At 43.2% G+C, this 16,680-nt stretch overlaps 1 protein-coding gene and 1 pseudogene across 1 annotated transcript in view; one reads left to right on the top strand and one right to left on the bottom strand.

Annotated features, from left to right (window-relative positions):
* Positions 1 to 2,551: 2,551 nt before the first annotated feature.
* The window catches only part of LOC139551989 (stromelysin-3-like), a 59,132-nt gene continuing 45,003 nt past the window's right edge, over positions 2,552 to 16,680 (bottom strand). The window contains exons 4-8 of the mRNA XM_071363323.1: positions 15,200 to 15,333; positions 14,546 to 14,760; positions 13,914 to 14,118; positions 12,892 to 13,152; positions 2,552 to 9,884 (exon numbers count right to left, since the gene is read on the bottom strand). Of these exons, the coding sequence (XP_071219424.1) occupies positions 9,700 to 9,884; positions 12,892 to 13,152; positions 13,914 to 14,118; positions 14,546 to 14,760; positions 15,200 to 15,333 (1,000 nt within the window). The 3' untranslated portion in view covers positions 2,552 to 9,699. The remainder of the gene's footprint in view (positions 9,885 to 12,891; positions 13,153 to 13,913; positions 14,119 to 14,545; positions 14,761 to 15,199; positions 15,334 to 16,680) is intronic.
* Positions 4,261 to 5,164, top strand: LOC139551675 (uncharacterized; annotated as a pseudogene).

Genomic DNA, 16,680 nt, shown 5'->3' with positions numbered 1-16,680 from the left:
TACTAGACAGCCAATTTCAAGTCTTGCCATAGATCGTCAAGCCTATTTAACGATTACAAGTATACCAATTGAATGATGCAGCCACCACCATGCTTGAAAATATGAAGAGTGGTACTCAGCTGTGTTGTGTTGGATTTGCCCCAGACATAACGCTTAGTTTTCGGGACAAAAAATAATTTATTTTTCACATATTTTGCAGAGGGAGTGGTTACAAAACACCTAGGTGTGTCCAATAAATGTTGTAACCATTCCCTCTTCAAATTAGGGCCAGTTGGAAAAGCTGTTCAAAAGAGGACATTGTATTATTTCTTTGTACTCCCTGACGAAGGATATACAGCCGAAACGCGTCGGATTTTTAAAACTTTGTTTCTATTGAACATGCCATACAAATTAAGGCATTTTAATTAATTATATAAAGAGTGCCTTGGGCCTCCTTTCTTTTTGATGACCAATTTACCCCTTTTACCAAAGAGCACCTTCTGTCTACCAAAATGTACTATTGTGTACCTTAGTAGCACTTCCCTTCTCTTTCACAATAGAACCTGGGTTCCATTTCAACACAATTGGACCTCAGTGAGGAGGATAGATTGGTACCAGATCTGCTTTGGGCCCTCAGCTCATGAACAAAAACATGAGCACAGTCCACATTGGCCCGGAACAATCCTTACAATAATGCCTGCACTTCAATAGGATGCAGTTGATGCAATCCAAATGTATTATGTTGCAATGATTAATAACATTACTGATACAGCACTGTGATAACAGTTTTAGATGTTTGCAATTTGTGGCATGGTATTCATGTTATATGGCATGTTATAACCAGCCCCCATATGCAGTCTTTCTGCTAATAATCATTCCACAACTTTGAGAGATTCAATGTTAGTGAAGGCAGATGTAACGCCTCCGGGTCTGTCCCCTACTGTTAGTCATAATATTTCAACAGACGTAATTCCTTATCGTGTGTCAGATATGCGATTTTGTTTTTACTAATGATCTTCCACTGACCTGGAATAAATCCTGTGTGTCTATGTACGCTGACGACTAACCAGTATACACATCGGCTACGACAGTAAAATAAACAACTGACATCCTTAACATAGAGCTCAAGCCAGTTTAGAATGGCTAACTAGCAACAGGCTGGTGCTAAATAGCGCAGAAACCAAAAGCATCGTTTTTGGGACAAATCACCCACTCAATTCTAAATAAACCTAATTTAGATCTATTATTGAATAATGTGGTGATTGAGCAAGTTGAGAAGATTAAACTGCTATGTGTAACCCTAGGTAACAAGCTGTCATGGTCCAAACATATATTCAACGGTTGATAAAATGGGAAGAGGTCTGTCCGCGATTAGGCGTTGCTCTGCTTTCTTAACATCTCAGTCGAACAGACAGGTCCTACAGGTCCTAGTTTTGTCGCACCTGGACTACTGCCCAGTTGTGTGGTCATTTGTGGCAAAGAGGGACATAGGAAAATTGCAGTTGGTCTAGAACAGAGCAGCACATACTGCACTTAGATGCACACGGAGGGCGAATGTCAGTAACATGCATGTCAATCTCTCCTGGCTCAAAGTTGAGGAGAGATTGACTGCATCACTATTGGTTTTTGTGCGGGGTGTTGAAGGTACTGAACTGTCTGTTCAAGCAGTTGGCACACAGTTCGGACACATCAGTACAACACAAGACATGTAATCAGAGGTCTCTTCACAGTCCCCAGGCCCAGAACAGAGGCTGGCAAACAAAGTATTTAAAAAAAGCCATGACTACATGGAACTCTGCCACCCCAGGTAACTGAAGCTAGCAATAAAACTATATTTAAAATAACAGAAAATGACCTTAAGGCACAATGTGGACCGTGAAGAGTCATCTCCTGTTTATAAAGCATGAGGCAGAGGCTGGAGATTATGTAATATTATGTACAATGAGTACACAAAACATTAGGAACACCTACCTAATATTGAGTTGCACCCCCTTTTGCCCTCAGAACAGCCTCAATTCGTCGGGGAATGGACTTTACAAGGTGTCAAAAGCGTTCCACAGGGACGCTGGCCCATGTTGACTCCAAAGCTTCCCACAGTTGTATCAAGTTGGCTGGATGTCCTTTGGGTGGTGGACCATTCCTGATACACATGGGAAACTGTTGAGCATGAAAAACCCATCAGCATTGCAGTTCTTGACACACTCAAACTGGTGCGCCTGGCACCTACAAACATAACCCATTCAAAGGCACTTAAATACATTCCATTTCTCAATTCTCTCAAGGGTTAAAAATCATTCTTTAACCTGTCTCCTGCCCTTCCTCTACACTGATTGGATTTAACAGGTGACATCAATAAGGGATCATAGTTTTCACCTGGTCAGTTTATGTCATGGAAAGATCAGGTGTTCCTAATGTTTTGTACATTCAGTGTATATTATGTCTTTTATTTGTTGTATTGTTTCCGGTTTGGACCCCAGGAAGAGCAGCCACTGGCTGCCTTGGCAGCGGCTAATTGGGGATCTCAATAAAATACTAAGTGAATTTAGTGAAACACTTCATTTGCAAAACAAAATGTTATTTTATTCAAACCAAGATATTTTTTATTGGTATCAAAGTATTATACAGCATTTATACAAAATTATTTACATCGTAAAAATATATTCAAGTAAAAAAAAAAAAAAAGGAAAGGTGGATGGTTAGATGGATATCTGGGATACTTACATACACATGGTTAAAATACTGTGTTTGGGAGACATTTCAACAGACAATGCTCTGCAGCCAAAAACAACCAGTGCAAGTAAGGGCTCTTTCACCTCAGCTATGTGAAATAGTTATCTTGCAATCAATGACAAATCCAGTCACAGCTTGTAGACTTGTTTACGTGCTGCTGTGCGGTTTGTTGCTACTTGCCAAATTTACATTTTTTACTTTTTAAATTACCGTTTTATAGTTACATTTTTTCCCTCGCTCTACTTTTTTCATTCAACTTTTTCACCCTGGACGATTTATCTGGACGTGGTTCGTCAGGACCTCCACCAGCCGAAGCTAAGTAGTAACATTAACATTATGCCTTCTAATTGCAGTCACTGTACTCATAATATACAGGAGAACAATTGCCTTACGGCGAGGATAGCTGTGCTGCAAGCCCAGCTTCAGACGCAATCGTTAGGCAACGGTAATTAAAGTGTAGGAAAGAATGAAACAGCGTCTGTGCCACCAATAAGTACAGATAGTAGTATCAATCCCCGCAGCCTGACAATTTTCTCATGGCTTCTGGAGGGAAATGCTGTAGGAATGCTCAACCGGTGTCGCTTATTCAGCCGACAGGAACTTCAACCGGTTCTCCCCATTAAGCAATGGGTTGGAGTCATCTCCTCCTCCCGTTACGGGGTCTGAGACGCCAAAGCCTAGCTCTAACAAATTGAAAGCCCTAGTCATTGGCGACTCCATTACCCGCAGTATTAGACTTGAAACGAATCATCCAGTTTACCAGGTGGCAGGGCTACCGACGTTAAGGCTAATCTGAAGATAGTGCTGTCTAAGGCTTAAACTGGCGAGTGTAGAGAGTATAGGGATATTGTTATCCACATCGGCACCAACGATGTTAGGATGAAATAGTCAGAGGTCACCAAGCGCAACATAGCTTCAGCCTGTAAATCAGCTAGAAAGATGTGTCGGCATCGAGTAATTGTCTCTGGCCCCCTCCCAGTTAGGGGGAGTGATGAGCTCTACGGCAGAGTCTCACAACTCAATCGCTGGTTGAAAACTGTTTTCTGCCCCTCCCAAAAGAATTTGTAGATAATTGGCCCTCTTTCTAGGACTCACCTACAAACAGGACCAAGCCTGGCCTGTTGAGGAGTGACGGGTTCCATCCTAGTGTTACAGTATAACTTTAGTACGTCCCCTCGCCCCAACCTCGGGCGCGAACCAGGGACCTTCTGCACACATCAACAACGGTCGCCCACGAAGCATCGTTACCCATCGCTCCCCAAAGGCCGCGGCCCTTGCAGAGCAAGGGGAAACCCTACTTCAAGTCTCAGAGCAAGTGACGTAACCGATTGAAACGCTATTAGCGCGTACCCGCTAACTAGCTAGCCATTTCACATCTGTTACACTAGCTTGAGGGGTGCTCTCATCGTATTTACGAACATAGACAGGGCTCTAACTCCCCTAGCTCCACAATGAGATAGGGTGCAGGCCAGGCAGCAGGCTGTTAGCCAGCCTGCCAGTTTAGTGGAGTCTGCCACTAGCACAGTCAGTGTAGTCAGCTCAGCTATCCCCATTGAGACCGTGACTGTGCCTCGATCTAGGTTGGGCAAAACAAAACATGGCGGTGTTTGCCTTAGCAATCTCACTGGAATAAAGACCTCCTCCATTCCTGTCATTATTGAAAGAGATTGTGATATCTCACATCTCAAAATAGGGCTACTTAATGTTAGATCCCTCACTTCCAAGGCAGTTATAGTCAATGAACTAATCACTGATCATAATCTTGATGTGATTGGCTGAAACCTGGCTTAAGCCTGATGAATTTACTGTGTTAAATGAGGCCTCACCTCCTGGTTACACTAGTGACCATGTCGCCCACGCATCCCGCAAAGGCGGAGCAAACATTCACAATAGCAAATTTCAATTTACCCCCCAAAAAACGACAGCGTTTTTGTCTTTTGAGCTTCTATTCATGAAATCTATGCAGCCTACTCAATCACTTTTTATAGCTACTGTTTATAGGCCTCCTGGGCCATATACCATGTTCCTGAGTTCCCTGAATTCCTATTGGACCTTGTAGTCATGGCAGATAATATTCTATTTTTTGGTGACTTTAATATTCACATGGAAAAGTCCACAGACCAACTCCAAAAGGCTTTCGGAGCCATCATCGACTCAGTGGGTTTTGTCCAACATGTCTCCGGACCTACTCACTGCCACAGTCATACTCTGGACCTAGTTTTGTCCCATGGAATAAATGTTGTGGATCTTAATGTTTTTCCTCATAATCCTGGACTATCGACCACCATTTTATTAAGTTTGCAATTGCAACAAATAATCTGCTCAGACCCCAACCAAGGATCATCAAAAGCCGTGCTATGAAATCTCAGACAACCCAAAGATTCCTAGATGCCCTTCCAGAACTCTCTCCACCTACCCAAGGACGTCAGAGTTCAAAAATCAGTTAACCACCTAACTGAGGAACTCAATTTAAGCTTGCGTAATACCGTAGATGCAGTTGCACCCCTAAAAACATTTGTAATATGAAACTAGCTCCCTGGTATACAGAAAATACCTGAGCTCTGAAGCAAGCTTCCAGAAAATTGGAATAGAAATGGTGCTCCACCAAACTGGAAGTCTTCCGACTAGCTTGAAAAGACAGTCCCGCGCAGTATCGAAGAGCCCTCACTGCTGCTCGATCATCCTATTTTTCCAACTTAATTGAGGAAAATAAGAACATTCCAAAGTTTATATTTGATACTGTCACGAGGTTAACTAAAAGGCAGCATTCCCCAAGAGAGGATGGCTTTCACTTCAGCAGTGATAAACTCATGAACTTATTTGACAAAAAGATCATGATCATTAGAAAGCAAATTACGGACTCCTCTTTAAATCTGCATATTCTTCCAAAGCTCAGTTGTCCTGAGTCTGCACAACACTACCAGGACCTAGGATCAAGGGAGACACTCAAGTTTTTTAATAATATATCTCTTGACACATTGATGAAAATAATCATGGCCTCTAAACCTTCAAGCTGCATACTGGACCTTATTCCAACTAAACTACTGAAAGAGCTGCTTCCTGTGCTTGGCCCTCCTATGTTGAACATAATAAATGGCTCTTTATCCACCGGATGTGTACCAAACTCACTAAAAGTGGCAATAATAAAGCCTCTCTTGAAAATGCCAAACCGTGACCCAGAAAATACGAAAACTAAATTGGCCTGTATTGAATCTCCCATTCCTCTCAAAAAAAATTAAAAAGCTGTTGCTCAGCAACTCACTGCCTTCCTGAAGACAAAACAATGTGTACGAAACGCTTCAGTCTGGTTTTAGACCCCATCATTGCACTGAGACTGCACTTGTGAAGGTGGTAAATTACCTTTTAATGGTGTCAGACCGAGGCTTTGCAACTGTCCTCGTGCTCCTAGACCTTAGTGCTGCTTTTGATACCATCGATCACCACATTCTTTTGCAGAGATTGGAAACCCAAATTTGTCTACACGGACAAGTTCTGGCCTGGTTTAGATCTTATCTGTCGTAAAGATATCAGTTTGTCTCTGTGGATGGTTTGTTCTCTGACAAATCAACTGTAAATGTCGGTGTTCCTCAAGGCTCCGTTTTAGGACCACTATAGTTTTCACTATATACTTTACCTCTTGGTGATGTCATTTGGAAACATAATGTTAATTTTCACTGCTACGAGGACGACACACAGCTGTACATTTCGATGAAACATGGTGAAGCCCCAAAATTGCCCTCCCTGGAAGCCTATGTTTCAGACATAAGGAAGTGGATGGCGGCAAATGTTCAACTTTTAAACTCGGACAAAACAGAGATAGTTCTAGGTCCCAAGAAACAAAGAGATCTTCTGTTGAATCTGACAATTAATCTTGATGGTTGTACAGTCGTCTCAATTAAAACTCTGAAGGACCTTGGCGTTACTCTAGACCCTGATCTCTCTTTTGACGAACATATCAAGACTGTTTCAAGGACAGCTTTTTTCTATCTACGTAACATTGCAAAAATATGAAACTTTCAGTCAAAAATGATGCAGGAAAATGAATCCATGCTGTTGTCACTTCTAGGTTAGACTACAGCAATGCTCTACTTTCCGGCTACCCGGATAAAGAACTAAATAAACTTTAGTTAGTGCTAAGCATGGCTGCTAGAGTCTTGACTAGAACCAAAGAATTATCATATTACTCCCGTGCTAGCCTCTCTACGCTTCCTGTTAAGCCTAGAGCTGATTTCAAGGTTTCACTGCTAACCTACAAAGCATTACATGGGCTTGCGCCTACCTATCTTTCCGATTTGGTCCTGCCATACATACCTACACGTACGCTATGGTCACAAAACGCAGGCCTCCCTACTGTCCCTATAATTTCAAAGCAAACAGCTGGAGGCAGGGCTTTCTCCTATAGAGCTCCATTTTTATGGAATGGTCTGCCTATCTATGTGAGAGATGCAGACTCGGTCTCGACCTTTAAGTCTTTATTGAAGACTCATCTCTTCAGTAGGTCCTATGATTGAGTGTAGGAGTGTGAAGGATTGTGAAGGTGAACGGAAAGGCACTGGAGCAACGAACTGCCCTTGCTGTCTCTGCCTGGCCGGTTACCCTCGCTCCACTGGGAATCTCTGCCTCAAACCCTATTACAGGGGCTGAGTCACTGGCTTACTGGTGCTCTTCCATGCCATCCATAGGAGGGGTGTGCCACTTGAGTGGGTTGAGTCACTGACGTGATCTTCCTGTCCGGGTTGGCACCCCCCTTGGGTTCATGCCGTGGGGGAGATCTTCGTGGGCTATACTCAGCCTTGTCTCAGAATGGTAAGTTGGTGGTTGAAGATATCCCTCTAGTGGTGTGGGGGCTGTGCTTTGGCAAAGTGAGTGGGGTTATATCCTGCCCGTTTGGCACTGTCCGGGGGTATCGTCGGACAGGGCCACAGTGTCTCCCGACCCCTCCTGTCTCGGCCTCCAGTATTTATGCTGCAATAGTTTGTGTCTGGGGGCTAGGGTCAGTCTAATATATTTGGAGTATTTCTCCTGTCTTTTCCAGTGTCCTGTATGTTCTCTCTAATTCTCTCTCTTGCTCGCTTTTTCTCTCTCTGAGGACCTGAGCCCTAGGACCATGCCTCAGGACTACCTGGCCTGATTACTCCTTGCTGTCCCCAGTCTACCTGGCCGTGCTGCTGCTCCAGTTTCAACTGTTCTGCCTGCGGCTATGGAACCCTGACCTGTTCACCGGACTTGCTACCTTGTCCCAGACCTGCTGTTTTCAACTCTCTAGAGACAGCAGGAGAGGTGGAGATACTCTGAATGAACGGCTATGAAAAGCCAACTGACATTTCCTCCTGAGGTGCTGTTGCACCCTCTACAACCACTGTGATAATTATTATTTGACCCTGCTGGTCATTTATTAACATCTTGGCCATGTTCTGTTATAACCTCCACCCGGCACAGCCAGAAGAGGACTGGCCACCCTCATAGCCTGGTTCCTCTCTAAGTTTCGGCTTTTCTAGGGAGTTTTTCCTAGCCACCGTGCTTCTACACATGCATTGCTTACTGCTTGGGGTTTTAGGCTGGGTTTCTGTACAGCACTTTCTGACATCAGCTGATGTAAGAAGGGCTTTATAAATAAATATGGTTGATTGATTGATCACAATGTATAAAAAAGTGAGGAAATAGTATCAGTGGCCTGCACTGATACACTGCAACACCAATGGCTTTCTCATTGACGCTAGCTGCATGACAAATGGCTACACGCTACAACATGAATAAGGTTTACAGCATCATCTTGGAGTAGTCAGAGAAGAACATGAAGGACGTTTTACCTGATGAGGTATCACTGTGAAAACTGTTGATATGCGATGCTTGGCTTCCACCACTGTAAAATCATCATATCAATGTTGTGTTAAAGGGACATTACACTCGAAAATAAACTTTGTCATCTCTTCAGGCCTCAAAGTTTGTCTAAAGTCAGGATGAATTCACAACCCTCTAGCTATATCGGCTCCAGAGTGGCACAGTTGTTTAAGGCACTGCATCTCAGTGCAAGAGGCATCCCTGGTTCGAATCCAAGCTGAATCACATCCGGCCGTGATGGGGAGTGCCATAGGGAAGTGCACAATTGGCCCAGCGTCGTCCGGGATAGGCCGTCGTTGTAAATAAGAATGTGTTCTTAACTGACTTGCCTAGTTAAATGTAAAATAAAAATATGCATCAAACCCAAATAAATTGAAAAGGTAAGCACAGTAAATTGAATGGTGCTTATCTTTTCCATTCATTTTGGATTGTGGCGTATAGCGGGATGTACAAAACAGATGTTCTGTTGAAATCAACGACCTAGGACACTACTTTTAAGGTATCAAAACATCTGACAAACTTTGATTTTGGAGTGTAATGTAACCTTTAACTGTTAAAGGCAAAGCAATGTTTTTGAGGTACACATTTACCTTCCTCGTTGAGTCTGTTTGAGCATCTGTGTGTGAAATAGAGAGCTCAATGAGTCTGGAGAGAAAATGTGGGTCCCTGTCAAATAGGTTTACACTGCTACACCTGATAAACAATGGCATGAAAGAAAGCGGGACTGCACAGGAAAATTATTGAGACTCATCTGTGGATAAAAAAACGTTTGACAACAAATGAACAACAATAAATAAGAATCAAGGCTATACATCATGTAGAAATATATATATATATATTCAGCAGAGCTGGCCGTGTGCTCTTTAACGTATCTCTGAAAGCCTGTGCGTTGATTTTACACCAGAAAATATCATATTGTGGATGATGATAGAACGAAATATACCCAATTCATCTGTTGAAATATGACCTCAATTTCTAGTGGTCTTCAGACAGCCACGGACCTCAGACTGGGTTCATAATGAAAGTTTCAACCAAGTCCTCACCTCTAATTGACTAATAGCTGCATTCAACCTGCTGATGTTACGCAATTATATAATTATATCAGTCTAAAGTCCCATTGTAATGACATCAGTCTTAAGAGCAAACGAATTAATTTGGCCGTGATATTCCATTCACCTCTTCGGGCGATATGGACTCTTCCTGGGCTTTATTGATAATAGGAAGCGGGCAGCCAAAGAAGTCCATGCCGATATAGCGTGGGTATCCTTCCAAAACCGTCACCTCCACCGGGTCAAACTTCCAATACTGCATCCCACTCAGGAAATGAGCATATCCTGTCAAGAGGACAAAGGATCAACATTTAGTCCACTGCAGTTCAACATAATTATCATGTAACACAAACACACACTTACAATGTCAGTGTCACTTTAAATGCATTCAATGTCAGCAAAATAAACCCTGATGACTCGGTGGCTCGCGACACGTACAAGGCAAGCAGGTACGAGCTCTGCAAATCCATGAGGGAACTGGACTCAACACCTGCACTCACATGCACTCACTCATGCACACAGACATACAGTCATCCACACACATTCATTCTACACACACATCACAACTGCTGCTACCAGACTCTTATTATTATTGCAAAATACTGTACAATTGAAACACCTGCCCCAACCACCCTTCCCCTAAAACACGTGTAAATATTGAACTATAAATTGTGCCTTCGTGTATTATACTTATACTAAAATGTTTATTATATTTTACTGAGCCATTTACTTTATGTTCTTATACTTATATTTTATTATTTCTTATTGTTGTTGCATTGTCGAGAAGGACCCTGGAAGTAAGCGTTTCGTTGGGCGGTGTATACCATGTGTATCCTGTACATACTACTCAACTCAGCAAAAAAAGAAACGTCCCTGTTTCAGGACCCTGTCTTTCAAAGATAATTCGTAAAAATCCAAATAACTTCACAGATATTCATTGTAAAGGTTTTAAACACTGTTTCCCATGCTTGTTCAATGAACCATAAACAATTAATGAACATGCACCTGTGGAACGGTCATTAAACCAGTTTGGGAAAGGGGGCAGAATTTTCACACCCGGATGAAAAGCGTGCCCAAAGTAAACTGCCTGTTACTCAGGCCCAGAAATGCATATAATTGGTAGATTTTATATGATATGGAAAATCCATCCAGGAAGTGCCATTATTTTGAAATGGGTGTTTTTCCATTGAACGCCTATCCACCATATAAACAGATATGACCCAGATTGCATTCCCTATGGCTTCCACTAGATGTGAACAGTCTTTAGACATTGTTTCAGGCTTTTATTCTGAAAAATGAGGGAGAATGACTACTTTGAATGAGTGGACAGTGGAAAGTCCCAGACCTGTTTGGTGCGCGCGACCGAGAGCGCACCTTTCGTTGTTGTTCCTTTATATTGTCCGGTTGAAATATGATTGATTATTTAGACAGAAAAAAACCTGAAGATTGATTATAAACATAATTTGACATGTTTCTACGAACTTTACTGGTACTATTTTGATTTTTCATCTGCCTGTTGTGACCGCCTTTGAGCCAATGGATTACTGAACGAAACGTGCCAACAAACTGAGGTTTTTGGACATAAAGAGGGACTTTATCGAACAAAACAAACATTTATTGTGTAACATAGAGTCTTATGAGTGCAACCATATGAAGATCATCAAAGGTAAGTGATGAATTTTATCGCTATTTCTGACTTTTGTGACTCCTCTACTTGACTGGAAAATGTTTGTATGGTTTTGTACGCGGGGTGCTGTCCTCAGATAATCGCATGGTATGCTTTCGCCGTAAAGCCTTTTTGAAATCTGACACGGCGGCTGGATTAACAAGACGTTAATCTTTAAACTGATGTATAACACTTGTATGTTTTATGAATTTACATTATGGATATTTCTGTTTTTGAATTTTGCGCTCTGCAATTTCACCGGATGTTGGCCAGGTTTGCCGCTAGCGGGACGCCTTTCCCAAACAGGTTTTAAGATACTAACAGCTTACAGACGGTAGGCAATTAAGGTCACAGTTATGAAAACTTAGCACACTAAAGAGGCCTTTCTACTGACTTTGAAAAACACCAAAAGAAAGATGCCCAGGTCCCTGCTCATCATGCGTTAGGCATGCTGCAAGGAGGCATGAGGACTGCAGATGTGGTCAGGGCAATAAATTGCAATGTCCGTACTGTGAGACGCCTAAGACAGCGCTACAGGGAGACAGGAAGGACAGCTGATCGTCCTTGCAGTGGCAGAACACGTGTAACAACACCTACACAGGATCGGTACATCCGAACATCACATCTGCGGGACAGGTACAGGATGGCAACAACTGCCCGATTTACACCAGGAACGCACAATCCCTCCAACAGTGCTCAGACTGTCCGCAATAGGCTGAGAGAGGCTGGACTGAGGGCTTGTAGGCCTGTTGTAAGGCAGGTCCTCACCAGAAATCACCGGCAACAACGTCGCCTATGGGCACAAACCCACCATCGCTGGACCAGACAGGACTGGCAAAAAGTGCTCTTGACTGATGAGTCGTGGTTTTGTCTCACCAGGGGTGATGGTCGGATTCGTGTTTATCGTTGAAGGAATGAGCTTTACACCGAGGCCTGTACTCTGGAGCGGGATCGATTTGGAGGTGGAGGGCTCGTCATGGTCTGGGGCGGTGTGTCACAGCATCATCGGACTAAGCTTGTTGTCATTGCAGGCAAACTCAATGCTGTGCGTTACAGGGAAGACATCATCCTCCCTCATGTGGTACCCTTCCTGCAGGCTCATCCTGACATGACCCTACAGCATGATAATGCCACCAGTCATACTGCTCGTTCTGTGCGTGATTTCCTGCAAGACAGGAATGTCAGTGTTCTGCCATGGCCAGCGAAGAGCCCGGATCTCAATCCCATTGAGCACGTCTGGGACCTGTTGGATCGGAGGGTGAGGGCTAGGGCCATTCCCCCCAGAAATGTCCGGGAATGTGCAGGTGCCTTGGTGGAAGAGTGGGGTAACATCTCACAGCAAGAACTGGCAAATCTGGTGCAGTCCATGAGGAGGAGATGTACTGCAGTACTTAATGCAGCTGGTGGCCACACCAGATACTGACTGTTACTTTTGATTTTGACCCCCCCTTTGTTCAGGGATACATTATTCCACGTCTGTTAGTCACATGTCTGTGGATCTCGTTCAGTTTATGTCTTAGTTGTTGAATCTTGTTATGTTCATACAAAAATGTACACATGTTAAGTTTGCTGAAAATACATTATTAACTTATCTTTTCTTCTTACAGTAATGGAAGTACGACTCACCATATTGGTCCTGGAAGGCAGCGTCGATGTCCATGGGGATGCCCCCCCAATCCTGCATGCTGCGTGGGTGGGCTGTATCCACCCGGTTCTCCAGGGGGCTGAAGCGCCAGTAGGTGCCCGACTTGAAGAGGTAAGTCTTCTGGGCCTTGTCCTCGCCCCACATGAGGGCTGCCTGGATGTCCGACACGTGGAGGCCCAGCCGACTCAACGAGTCCGGCCCTGTGATCTTCCTCTCTGCGTCAAACACCCAGTAACTGTCACCTGTTAATGATGTCACACACAGGGGACACAAATGAGAACACACCAAACATTACCCATGTCTTTTAAGAAACAGATCTAGGAACAGATTATTCTACTCCCAATTGTAATGTAAACGTTTTGTGGGATGGAATAATATCTGACCCTGTATCTTTCTCCCTACTGCTGCTGTTTGTAGGAGCTGTGGACCTAATTTACCCACCCAAACACTGGCTGAGCCCTTCTGCATATTTCCCCCCTCGTGATCTGCTGTCCAATACTTTCATTTTAGAAGTTTGACCTAACTTAACTTTCATAAAAATGGCTCTCAAAATGCACACTTTCGGTCCTACTCAGAACGCTACCAATGTGTCAGAGTCTGGTATAGCAGTCTAAACTCCGACTCTGGACCATACATACCAACTGGCAAAGGGGCAATTCTCACCTTGGGCCTCTCCTGTCTGTGCCCTTCCTTTCTTTACCCCTAGCATATTTGCTACAAGCGGTCCTGTCATAAAATACTATCTCCTTTCAACAACAAAAAATATATAGCTGCAAGCAGCCTTGTTTCAAATCCTATGGCAGTTCAGCGCCACCATCAGGACAACTTGGAACTTATTGCCCTTGGACGAGCTACTTCTGTACTCCTTACAATGCCTTCCAAATATCAGCGCTTAAAAGCAACTGCTACCAACAGAGCAGTGGAGTCCACAGACATAGACTTACTCGAATGGGTAAAGGCCCCCAGAGTATGGCAGTTATTCTGTTTTTATGGTGGAACCCACCTTGGAAGAACCAGCTGTTTCCAGTCTTGTCTTCGTAGGCCGCATCGATGTTATTGGGGATCCCCCTCCAGTGGCGCGTTGCTAGCGCCGGGTACCCCGCCTGCAGTCGGCCGTCGCGGATACGCCACACATAGCAGGACTTGAAGAAGAACAGCTCACCTCTGATCATGGACACTGCATCAAAGTTAGTCCTGCAGGGGTCCGGCTGTGGCCAAGTCATGGCGAGAGAGACCCACAGTGAGCACATGTTGTCATGCAAAAGCAAAATGGCAGAAGCTCAACTCAGCCTATTGGAAGGCAAGACACTTTCTTGAATCTTAACTTTTGTCAAGAGAATGAATTGGGCCACTGAAACAAGCATTGCGAATGAGCCAGATAATGTTTCAGTGTCTACCTACAGTATCTTGAGAAAGTATTCACACCCCTTGACTTTCATTTTGTTAAAATGTTACTTCCACTTTGACATTACAGAGTATGTTGTGTAGATCATTGACAATTTAATCCCACTTTGTAACACAACAAAATGTGGTAAAAGTCAAGGGGTGTGAATACTTTCTGAAGGCACTGTGTATGCTCCCAACAATGGATGTGATCACTAATAAGTTGAACTTCTATTCATGTTTTGTCCTCACCACAGTGGTTTCGATCTCATTGGTCTCTGTGATGACAGGCGTGGCTTTCCGCGGTGGGCCGTACAGGTATTGGATGCCCTGCTTGTCATCGTCACTCAGCTCCAACGGGTATGAGAAGCTGTAGAAGGGAGACATGACGGCTCGGTCGACCAGGGAGTGCTGGAGGCCGAGAACGTGGCCAAACTCATGGGCCGCCACCTGCAAGAGGTCCGTGCCTGAGGGACCACCATGGGACATAGGACAGTGACTGTGAGACAGAGGGCTTTAAACAAACTTTCCTGAGCAAGATTTAGGCAGTAACTTTGCAGTATCTTTGGCAGTGTTTATTCAGTATCTTCCCTTATAAACTACTACAGATGTAGGATCCTAATTTGATAAATTTTGCAACAGAAAGAAGATAATCCTGCAGCAACAATAAATGTTAATTATTATTTGGATTATAATTAATGGACATTTTTGTAGGGGTTGTCATAATGTAAAATCAAGTCAAATATTTCTAAGTGGAAATGACAAACTTCAGAAGCCTTTTTAAACCTCAAATACACTACAAGTTTTAAATGTCCAGGAAATGTATCCTGCAACAGGGTGATCAAAATAAGATCCTAAATCTGTACCTATAGAATCATAAATTGCTTATTTATGCTATTCACTCACCCATGCTGTTGCCCACAGTCCAACTCTCGTCATAGTCAAAGTGGATGTCGCCTGCCCGGTGAGTTCTGGGAAAAAAGGCATGAGCCAGAATGCCTCCAGGACCATCAAAGGGCAGGTTGTCACCATGCCAGTACCTACACAACAAACAGAGGCACAAGGCAAATGGTCACCCATTTGTTTAAGACAAAGTTCACCTCATGACCACTTCAAAAGTCATAACATCACTTTAGGGGCTCCGTACAAATCTGATTCACGTGTTTGTTATTAAGTTTGTACTGTACGTACCAGGGATGTATCCATTTTGAGATGAATTAAGATTCACTAGAAGTGGAAATTGACACTGACTATTTGCTGGGTTCTCGGCTCAGATGTTCAAGTAGGCTCCATTGGACCTTTTGTACAGTAACTGATCAAAGTAATGCTGTCATCGCAGTCAGTATTTCAAATAGATTCAATTTAGAATGTGTCCCTGGCCCACACACAATACCCCATAATGCCAAAGTCGAATTATCTTTTTAGAAATGTTTATAAATTAATACAAAATGAAAAGCTCAAATGTCTTGAGTCAATAAGTACTCACCCTCTTTATTATGGCAAGCCTAAATAGGAATAAAAATGTGCTTTACAAGTCACATAATATGTTGCATGGACTCACTCAATAGTAGTGTATAACATGATTTTTAAAAGACTACCGCATCTCTGTACCCCACATATACAATTATCTGCAAGGTCCCTCAATCAAGCAGTTCATTTCAAACACAGATTCAAACAAAGACCAGGGACGTTTTCCTATGTCTCGCAAAGAAGGGCACCTATTGGTAGATGGATAAAAATAAAAAAGAAGACATTGAATATTCCTTTAAGCATGGTGAAATGATTAATTACACTTTGGATGGTGTATCAATACACCCAGTCACCACAAAGATACAGGCGTCCTTCCTAACTCAGTTGCCGGAGAGGAAGGAAACCGCCCAGGGATTTCACCATGAGGCAAATGGTGACCTTAAAACAGTTACTGGCTGTGATAGGAGATAACTGAGGATGGATCAACAACATTGTAAATACTTCGCAATACTAACCTAAATGACAGAGTGAAAAGAAGGAAGACTGTACAGAATAAAATTATTCCAAAACATGCATCCTGTTTGCATTAAGGCACTAAAGTAATACTGTAAAAAACAAATCCAACACAACACAACATATCACTGAGTCCCACTCTTTATATTTTTAAGCATGGTGGTGGCTGCATCATGTCAGGGGAGGCCTGTCATCAGCACTTGTTGGGATGAAATAAATAGAATAAAGCTAAGCACAGGCAAAATCCTAGAGGAAAACCTGGTTCAGTCGGACACTGGGAGACAAAATCACCTTTCAGCAGAACAATAACCTAAAACACAAGTTGCTTACCAAGATGACATTGAGAGGCCTAGTTATAGTTTTGCCTTAATTAAATCAGATTGAAATTCTATGACAAAACTTGA

The sequence above is a fragment of the Salvelinus alpinus genome, chromosome 24, assembly GCF_045679555.1.
Source record: "Salvelinus alpinus chromosome 24, SLU_Salpinus.1, whole genome shotgun sequence".
Classification (NCBI taxonomy): Eukaryota; Metazoa; Chordata; class Actinopteri; order Salmoniformes; family Salmonidae; genus Salvelinus; species Salvelinus alpinus.
The sequence above is the reverse complement of the archived record's forward strand: the minus strand, read 5'-3'. Positions and strand labels throughout refer to the sequence as shown.